Source organism: Lycium barbarum, chromosome 12 (genome assembly GCF_019175385.1).
Source record: "Lycium barbarum isolate Lr01 chromosome 12, ASM1917538v2, whole genome shotgun sequence".
NCBI classification, from domain to species: Eukaryota; Viridiplantae; Streptophyta; class Magnoliopsida; order Solanales; family Solanaceae; genus Lycium; species Lycium barbarum.
Window position 1 is genome coordinate 100412019 of NC_083348.1, and position 10422 is coordinate 100422440.

The 10422-nt window shown below is 34.6% G+C and overlaps 2 protein-coding genes across 3 annotated transcripts; both read right to left on the reverse strand.

Moving 5' to 3' along the window:
• LOC132621152 (glucan endo-1,3-beta-D-glucosidase 1-like) lies at positions 1–2757 on the reverse strand. Its single transcript, XM_060335307.1, has 2 exons — positions 2544–2757; positions 1–2441 (listed from the first exon to the last, which is right to left on the reverse strand). The coding sequence occupies exon 2, from the start codon at positions 2397–2399 to the stop codon at positions 252–254; it is 2148 nt and encodes a 715-aa protein (XP_060191290.1). The 5' UTR covers positions 2400–2441; positions 2544–2757; the 3' UTR covers positions 1–251.
• Positions 2758–7684: 4927 nt separating this feature from the next.
• Positions 7685–10132, reverse strand: LOC132624821 (protein trichome birefringence-like 19). Of its 2 annotated transcripts, none has more exons than XM_060339543.1 (3): positions 9987–10132; positions 9282–9632; positions 7685–8543 (listed from the first exon to the last, which is right to left on the reverse strand). In XM_060339543.1, exons 2-3 carry the CDS (start codon positions 9591–9593, stop codon positions 7776–7778), a joined length of 1080 nt encoding a protein of 359 aa, XP_060195526.1. In that variant the 5' UTR covers positions 9594–9632; positions 9987–10132; the 3' UTR covers positions 7685–7775. The 2 variants fall into 2 exon arrangements, with proteins under 2 accessions (XP_060195526.1, XP_060195525.1); XM_060339542.1 differs by having other exon boundaries at positions 9282–9758.
• Between the last annotated feature and the right edge of the window lie 290 nt (positions 10133–10422).

Genomic DNA, 10422 nt, shown 5'->3' on the forward strand with positions numbered 1-10422 from the left:
TATTGGCAAAGTTGGACTTTTATTTATAACTACTCAAGATCTGAGGAAAAATTACAGCAATCATATCACAGAGCATTGAGCTGCAGACTAGCGCTCCACTTTATATACAGACAAAAGAAAAGACAAATATCAACCAAACAAAATAACCCTTTTTCCTTTTTTTTTTTTGGTTCCCATCAGGTCATATATATTGAGAATACTCAATTAAAACCTTATAAGGTCATTCCAAATGTAACACACCATAAAAAAGATCAATGAGAGTAGTGTCTAAACCAGCAGAACTTGCTTCCTCTATCACATTCCTCCACTTCATCATCTCTAGAATGAATCCACCATAGAAGATTTGAAAGAGAATTTCCATCATCAAACCCAGTTAAGCTCCTAGTTTTGTTCAAAGCACCCGCTTTATCATATATTGCTTCCAAAGTATAAACAAACCCTTTCCACCCTTCTCCAACCCCTTCCCTTGCCAGAGCTGGCAGTGTCCATTCGACCAACTGCTTCGCAAACTGAACGTCTGAAAACAGAAGTTCAGTAATGGGCAATATTGGTAAGACTTGAATTCCAAGTCTACACTCTTTCCATTCAGGTGGAGCAAACCAAAGGCTGCTATCCCTCTTGTTAGACCATAAAACACCAACCACCCTGTTATCTCTTGTGAACTCTTCCCCGTATAAAGTACTTCCCTCTTTCACATGCCACCAAGTCTGTGCAGAATGAATCTCAAGAGCTGAAAGAGTTGATCCAATGGCAACAAGATGGGTATCCCCATAGGCCAAACCCATTAAAGCTGCTGAATAGTATGCATTTACTGCTTCACTTGTGCTCTCCTGGTTCCGTCCGTCGCCAAATTCTGTCAATCCCCCAGCCCAAGAATGTAATTTCCACAAGTCAAAACACCTCAAGCGGGCATAGTTGGAACTTTCTCGCCTGCTTAAATTCATAAAATCCGCCATAAGTGCATATGCTTGTGGCTTATACTTTCTCCCCCAAATGGGGTCTATCTTGGCTAGCACTGCAATTGCATAAAGGAAATGGCCAATATGGAAATGGTGATCATTATAGACCCCAAACCCAAAGTCAGCTCCCGTATCAAACGCCGATTGTTTAGTCACAAGTCCACCCCATTTCGTTTCATAAAGGAAACCATTTGCTTCAAAAGTCCCCTCCAACCATGGTTCAACTGTATCCTTCAAGAATTTACGGATTGTCGGGATAACATCAAGGTAAGAAACCTCTTCAGCTATCAATGCCAGTCTTGCTGCTCTTGCAATCAATTTACCATAAAAGTATGACGACGTTGTCTCTATTCCCTTCGAATCCAAGGAAGCGACATCCTTATTCAAAGCATCAATTATTTCTAAACATGCCTCCTCCTTAACACCTTTAATAGAATGCCATGTTACAGAAACAGGGTCACTCTTCAATATCCATGAGTCTCCAACAACACCAACAAGCTCACCATCAATACTATTATACTTAAAATCCTCCAAGACAGTTACCGAGCAATCGGAAGCATAAAGGAGCTGGAGATGGAGAGGGTGAGCCAGCATAAGCAAGTCACCCCATCCCTTCTTTTCCCACTTATACTCCAAACAAAATGGCTGACTAAAAACAACGCTACCACTTGTAGGATAACAAGAACTGAAACGATCAAGAACTTCTTCACATGTTGGGTCCAAATTTGGCAAACAAGCAATCCTAATAATACCCGAAAACACACCAGATGTGATAGACGATACATCATGACTCAAATCAATAGCGGATGAACCATATAAAACCCAAGTTTGCCCATTGTTGAGTTTGATAGTATATTTAGTACGATTACTATTGGAAGAACATTCAAGAATAGCATGAATTGTTGAAATCGAAAGCGCTACATTTTGAAAAACTTCACAAGTAATAAAGGGGGAACCTTTAACAAGAAAGAACCTGAGATTGCTAGAAGGAAGGTCTAATGTGACACTAAGATCATCAAAAGATGAAATTACATGGGGTGTATTTGGATTAGGATTATTCAAAGCAGTAATTGTCAAATCAGCAATAAAATTCTGGTAAATGAAAGCAGGATTATGGAACTGAGATGGGTAACAAAGAGTTAGGGATGAAAGTGAAGATTTTATAAGATAAGGGGGTATGAATTCAGGTTGGTCACCATTCTTGAGGACGAAATTTTGAAAGAAAGAATTTGTGGGTAATGGGTTTGATAAGAGATGTGGAGCAAAAAAAGAAGACGGGTCGGGTAGAACAGTGGATTGGGTTGTTGGAAAAAGGAAAGGCTGTGATGATGACATGGCAAATGATTGTGATGAAGATGAAGATGGTGATTCAGGTTGTGGAGGGGTTATATAGGGTTTAATGATGGCTTTAACTTGTCTTTTGATTTTCTTCAATCCCATGCTAGTACTAAGATATGGAAACCTTAAGCGCGTTAATCTGATCTGAAATTGTGGAAATATAAAAATTATTAGTACTTATTAGTTAAGTCAAGTACATATTTAATTTTGGTACGTCAGAGTGGAGTAGTTAGTTGAGAAACATACCGGTTCGAATGGCCGCCAGGAAAGAGGAAACAAGGAAGAAAGAATGAAAATTTGACTAAGTTTAACGAAATTTCAAGATAGTAACCCCACGAAAGAGAAAGAAGAGGGCAATTTGAAAATAATAAATGGGACCTTGTTGTATGGTGGAGATGAAAGGAAGGGATGAGTTTGATTGCAAGTGAATGAAATTGGATAATTTGGGATGTGGTATCACTTGCTGGAAGCAAAGAGAGCAAGAATCAGATGTCAATTCTTTTCTAATCCGTTCATTTTCGTGGAAAAATATTATAATAATCCATCTTTAATTGGAGGCTATTTCTGACATTTTGAGAATATAGGTATTATTTCCCAAATGCAAAAAGTAAGGGTACCAGTGGAATTTACTTTAATTTTTTTCTTATCACAATTTAAAGGGAAATTGAGTTTGGTCAAGAAGTGTTCAGAATGATGTGTTATAGTTCAAAAACACTATCTGCGTGAACAAACAAACTCACAATCATCATTTTACGTGCAAAAGATTCTATATTTTGTGTCAATAGATTTGTGCTAATATTCATATACTGAGTCATCAAATGAGCCACGTTAAGAAAGCTCAAACTTATACGCAAAAGGTGAAAAGGTTATATGTGTATATATATATATATATATATTAAAAAAAACTTTGCAATAGGATAAAGTAATACTAATAGTTTCTATTAATTTGAATTTGGAGGAAGAGAAGTTGTTCAACTTGAGGAAATAAGACAAATATTTTGTAATCAAAAGTGAAATACGGTTATGAATAGCATTATAATGTGAAATGTACGCAGCAGCAACAACAACATACGAAATGTGAAATGTGAATAATGAAATATCTACCTTTAGATTGGTGGGCACATATTTATACTTTTACAAACTTTAGATTTATTTTTTTGTGAGATCAAAAAAATCTCACATAACTAGTATCGGTTGTGTCACGTAATAAAAAAAAATCCTGGCAGAGTGTCAATACATTATGGAGCTGGAATATATGAAGTAAAGGTGTTAACCGGTTGGAACCGGAACCTGTTATGGAACCGGTTAGGAAACCGGCCGGTTCCGGTTCCGGTTTAACCAGTTCCGGTTTACCGGTCCGGTTTGGAGTGATTAAAATCTTTTTTTTATTATTTTTTGTATTATATATATATATATATAATAGTATTTATTTGTATATTGTAGCTATATTTTCATATGTTATACAACTTTATAATTAAAGTTTAAATATTTACTGACTAACAGCCTAACAACAAGTCAGCAATACAGAATAGTGCTTTTCGTATGTATATATATGTACTCTATATACTTATATATATGTATAACTTAATATATATACTATATATACATATCTACTATATATACTTAATATATATATATATATATATATATATATATATACTTACTTATATACTTTAGTTTTTTTTTATTTTTATTTTTTTTTACCGGTTTAACCGGTTCCGGTTTTTTGGAACCGGTTTAACCGGTCCGGTTACCGGTTAAAACCGGTAAGACCAAACCGGTTACCACCCTTAATATGAAGGATTGCAATTCCACCAATCAAGACACCTGTCCTGCATTTTTTTTGCGTGAATTGTCCTTCTTTTTGGGTGGTCTTTAATTGATGTCCCTCAAATTGATGGTCTTTAATATTTGTCCTTCGCTTAACATTCCGAAGTCCTGGGTTCGAAACCAGGCCCAGAAAAAAAAAATCACAACCCAAAATTAAGCTTTAAGGCAGAGGTTTGCAGAATTCCAGCAAAATGATTTATTTTTTTTCGTCTTAATGCAGAGTTTGAACCCTGCGAATCCCAACTTATGCCTTGCGAGATTTTTTTCAATTTTTTACTGAGCGGAGATTTAGACCCGGAACAAGGAGCTTTTAGCGAAGGATAAAAATTAAAGACCACTGATTTAAGAGACAAAAATTAAAGACCACTGATTTGAGAGACAAAAATTAAAGACCACTCCACCGAAGGTCAATCCTGCAAATTGTCCCCCGTCTTGCTAGGGTATTTGGCACAGCATATCAACTAAGACAAGCAATTGGCATACAATAGCCAAGTTTTAAAAAGTTAGCATAGAATGACCCATTCACACGTTTAAAGCCATTTTCCTTTCTACTCCATAAGACCATAACCCATAAATTATCCCGCTAAAATAGCTTTTCAATTTAATTCTCTCTCCTCCAAAAATTTCTCCTTTTCTCTATTTCATCTCCTAAAACTCTCTATTAACAATCAAAATTGGGATAAATGCTTGTAAAGTGATGTATACCAATAACCCTTATGTATATAAATAATTATTATTGAAAAAAAAAATTAAGGCATGTATTCATGGAAACTGTCGTTCGAAATTGAAAGTTAAAAATTGTTCTATAATTAAAAGTTATTTTGGTAAATTAAACCAGATAATTTTATCAACAAACATAAATTTTCATAACAAATATTTTCACTGCCTCTTTAATTTATTTGAGATACATTAGTATGCATAGCTGAAAGTACATAGTTTTTGCACTCTTTTTTGTACTCTCTCTCTCCCCTAACTTTCTACCAAAATTTCTCCTTAAAATTAGCAAACGAATATAGAATCATCCATAACGAATATAAAATCATCCATCTAGTTAAAAATTTAGTTAAACATGTTCAACTATGACTATCCTCTTTCTAAAGGGTATTCTTTGGAATTCACCACCCACAAAATAAAACACGTATACCAATTTGTAATTCTGTATAGCAGTTTGAATACATATGATGCATACATTAAATTCATGAATACATATATAGCAGTTGGTATACATATGATGTATACATCAGATTCATGAATACCTGTATAGAAGTTGGTATCCATATGATGTATACATCAGATTCATGAATACATATGTGTGTTTGTGTGTGTATACAATGCATAAAAAGTACAATTATCACTGGTTTGTATCCGTGAAATATCTCTATATGCATAGATGATAGGCTAGTGATAAATCTGGGACGAGCTATACACATGTTGATTTGTATACTTAGGCTAGGGTACACATATTCCATAATTTGTATACACATAACGTGTATAAAACTGTTCTTTGATCATTTGTATACATCTAATGTATACATAGGCTAGTGTACAAATATTTCATAAGTTTCAAGTTACATGCATACAATACATGAATAATATATTTTTTTTAAATACATGATGTTTGTTTAAAATTTATTATGTGTGTTGTATATTAAATAGTCGATTTGATTTGTTTTATTACACATAATGCGTATAAAAGCTATCTGTTGATCATTTGTATACATTTAATGTATATCATGTTAAATGAGAGATAAAAAATATTCATCCCTATTATATAGCCACTTCTTCGCTTAGTTACCATTAGATAAGGGATAAAAAATATTCATCCCTATTACTTAGCTATATATATATATATATATATATATATATATATATATATATTAACCTATAATGTGTATAAAAGCTATCTGTTGATCATTTGTATACATTTAATGTATATCATGTTAAATGAGAGATAAAAAATATTCATCCCTATTATATAGCCACTTCTTCGCTTAGTTACAATTAGATAAGGGATAAAAAATATTCATCCCTATTACTTAGCCACCTCTTATATATATATATATATTAACCTACACGTTTAATAAGGGAAAAAATAGTTATATCCCTATTATTAAGGAAGCTCTTTACTTAATTGGCCACTTTGTGCCAATACTTTTATGGCTGAATTATGCTCCCACATTTTTTGTTAAAGTTATGCCAATACTATCTAACTCTTGTATCAAAATGTCAATTTCCCGTCTTGCTAGTGCTTCTAGCTCTTGGACATTGGTTAAGGGCAGGCTTGGTTGGGCTGAAAATGTAGCCCATAACAAATGGACTAAAGTGGTCTTTTATCGGCCTATTGTTTGGGGCAAGAAAATATTAATGGCCAATTCGCAGAATTGTTCTTCTTTTGGGGTGGTCTTTAATTTTGTCCCTCAAATTGCTGGTCTTTAAGTTTTGGCCTTCGCCTAAAATTCATGGGTTATGGGTTTGAACCTCCGCTTAGGTAAAAATTTTAAAAAAATTTGCAAGGCAGAGTTTGAATTTCGCTCTGGCTCCTCCGGCAGACTCTTAGTTATGCTTAACTAAAAGTCTGCCGGAGGGGGCAGACTTTGCTTTGAGGCATATATTTTTTTTTCTACTTTTCAAGGTATATACTAAAAGTGTGCCTCATAAAACATAACTAAAAGTGTATCACATAAGGCAGAACTTTTTCTTAAAGCATAACTAAAAGTTTGCCTATGCCTTAAGGAAAAGTTCTGCCTTATGGGTATACTTTTGGTTATGCCTTAATTAAAAGTCTGTCCCATAAGGCATAACTAAACTATGCCTTATGGGAAAGACTTTTAGTTATGTCGGATCCGGCATAACTTTAGTTTTTCCTTAGGGAGTATATGCCAGATCCGGCATACACGCCTCCCAGCCTTGCCTTGCGAAATAATTTTTTTATTTTATGCCTAAGCTGAGGTTCGAACCTAGAACCTCAGGTATTTACCCACCTTTTCAAGCGATGGACAAAATTTAAAGACCACAAATATAAAGGGCAAAATTTAAAGACCGCCCCAAAAGAAGGACAATCCGTGCAAAAAATACAATATTAATTAGTTTATTACCATATCTCAACTTATTTTATGTTAGTAGTACTATATGTTTTCTTTTAAACACAAAAATACCAGTTCAATAGATTTCTCTCAAAACCACCCTATAATTGTTCTCCTAAACTAAATCTTCCAATGGACACATCTTTTTTTATTCTCTTTACCTCTGTTCTCTTGATAGCTAATTTTCCAACTCCCAAACAGAACATATTGAAAAGCTGGAACCTTAAGCATTAACATAAAGCAGAATTTCAAATTTTGAAGGTTAAGAATTGCATGGACGACAAGGACTTCTGTAGATTTCCTAAGAGATTATAGTATTACACAACATTTAAAAAAGCTATTAAACGGTTGTTACCAAAATCTAAAGGTAGATATAAATTTACTAAATGACTGGCGCCATTTCAAGAATTAAAAAAAAAGGTAGCTTGGTACACAGGGATGCAAGTCAAGGAAGTGTGATGCAAACCACCTACCTTAACACAAAAACATTAATGGCTGATTTTAAGAGTACTGCAACTAATTATTTATCTTCCTAAGCATAATTCTGTTTCTATCTCTGGATAAATCAATATGCTTCCTTCTTCAAAGTGGCTTGCAAAAGCTCATTCCAAGTATCAACAGGGCCTGGCATACACCAATGCACACAATCAGGTAGTTTCTTTTCATTTGGCCAATGTCCATAATGATCAGGATGCCCATCTGGTCTCATTACCATGGCTTCGGTTGTATCTAGCAATCTGAACTTGACACCCCTTTTTCTACCTTCCTTTTGTGCTGCCTTAAATTCCTCCAATTGAGTCAAATACATCTCCTTTGTATATCCCTCCAACTTAATTTCTTTGGTTTTAAAAGGTCTTGTTCTATTGCAATTCCCTCCTTTATTCCATTCTCCATTCTCAAAATGTGCTGGAGAAAATGGCCTTAACATTACCAACCTACCCTTTAATTTCTTGAGGCTTAAAAGGGTCTTGAAAGCTGTACGAAACGCCATTCTGTATCCATAATAAGGGCTAAGTTCTGTAACATTTTTGTCATTGCATTTGTGACAACCAATGAGCTTATCGTTTTCGTAGTACAAAAATGGCCTAAAGAACCATTGGCCTCCATTGATTATGATAATATTCGCTTTTTCAACCTCACTTGCCCAGACATCGTCGGCTTTGTCCAGATACAGATTCCTGAGACTGTAATAAGGATCGCCATTAGGATTAGATTCATAGGATTTGATCAACTCTGGAGACCATAAGGCTATGATTGTGAAGTTGTAATCTTTATACAACCATCGCCTGAATCTTGTGTCCTTAGTTACTGATACATCGACGGGAATGACTGCCTGAGATATGCACATGATATTCTGATTAGCAAGAATGTAGGAAAATAAAATAAGCTACTAGGATTTTTGGAAGATGGATGTCACAATTTTGATTTTGCCAATTCTGAACATCTGTATCATGGGATTTAGCATGTTAAACCTTTAGAGCGTAGTCGACTAAATCAAACCAAAAAGATAAATAATCCACAGGGTTTTTTCCACCCTAATTATCACTGTTATTCCCTGAAACACTTGTCAAAACTTCCCTCAGACCATTTGACTTGCATCAACCATCCCAAAACCAGTCAAATACATTGATAGCTTAATTTTTATACTTCTCAATGCACGTTAATTTGTTAGTGAATTTAACTTGTCAATGCACGTCAGTCACCAATTTTACCAGGTTATTAACTATGAATGGAAATTCCAGAGCAACATGTAAAGTTTATTCCATGTGATCTATAGGTCGGGTCGTAGAATTAGTCACTAATTGCTTGCATCATATTCAAAGTGCAGTCTTCACAAGATCCCGTGTGAATGCGGGATGCTATGTGCACCAGGTTGTCCTTTTTTATCAATTTACCTATAATTACATCAGTTAATGACTATTATAGAGATTTACCGATAATTACCTTATAAGTGATCTGATTATATAAATATTTTTTACATAGTCAGTGCATAAAATGATGATTTTTAGGATAAGCTGAAAGCATAGCAATGGAAGCACAAAAGTTGCTGATTGAAGAGAAGAACACTTACACTAGCTAGAATGCACACCAGTGACTGCATTTGGTTTCTTGCTAGGGAGTCTCCAACAAAAGCCAAAGTCTTGCCACGCACAAGTTCCAGAAATTGAATAGCATCAAAAAGTGGAAGCTCACAATCATCTGGCTTCCATCTCCAATGTATGAAATCACTATCCGGTCTTCCAAATTTCATGCAATTCTGTCGGTCATCGATGGCACAGTTCGTCTCATTTGTATAGTATGGTCCCTTTGGATATGGTACCCATTTTCCCACAAAGATGTTACATGTTTGCTGCTTTATCCCTGCTTTTTCTGAACCATTCATGCTAGTAAATTTTGATCCATTGAGACTTGATTCAAGATTCTGCAACAAATAATCAGTGGGAAAATTATATGAAGAGAATGTGATCTTGACTAGGAGAACTAATGTTAAGATTGGTAGAACAACTTTCCTAAAACTGTCAAAGAGCTCTGCCGGACCACCCTTCATCTGCAAGTGATGTTACGAAGATCAAAATGTTGGAGCAATTTATATAGTTGGAAAATCAATGATGAAAAAGCTACTTTTACTGTATATAAGTTTGGTATTATTGGCTAAATGATTATTATCTTGATCGACTCTTTAGCATTTGTTAATACTCTGGTTCTAGAATCTAATAATTAGCAGCATATTAGACATGGTGAGTTGTACATGATTTGTCCTTAAAGTGAAAATTACCTGTTCTACTTCAACAGATAGCGAAAATCACTTATTAAATCCAGTGCAGAGTTGGAGAGGAATTAAACCAATCGTATGTATAGAATATAAATATATCGAAAACCAACATTTGAAGCTACACAGATATTTCTGCCACAAAAGTTTATTTGTGTTTTAACAGAATTCACTTTTATGTTTAATACTGCCGGGTAGATATATAGTGCAGTCAATAATATCTTTTGTAACTATATTTGACTAAGCTAGCGATCGTCCTAGGTTCACATGAGATGTGCGACTATCATTAATACAACTTATTCAAAACTTACTGTTATCGACCTTAAAGCTTTACTTTATTAATTGGAAAATGATTATGTTATCCAATTTCAATAACTTGCAGAGGAAAAAGGTGAAAATAAGTTGTTGGAGACTTAAAACATGGAGTAGCTTGGCGGCAATT

Bases quoted from the DNA above. Each gene is read 5' to 3' on its own strand.
- LOC132621152 (XM_060335307.1), bottom strand. From the start codon at position 2,399: ATGGGATTGAAGAAAATCAAAAGACAAGTTAAAGCCATCATTAAACCC.
- LOC132624821 (XM_060339542.1), bottom strand. From the start codon at position 9,758: ATGAAGGGTGGTCCGGCAGAGCTCTTTGACAGTTTTAGGAAAGTTGTT. The intron at 8,544-9,281 runs GTAAGTGTTCTT...TGCATATCTCAG, and splicing joins TGGTGTGCATTCTAGCTAGT to GCAGTCATTCCCGTCGATGT.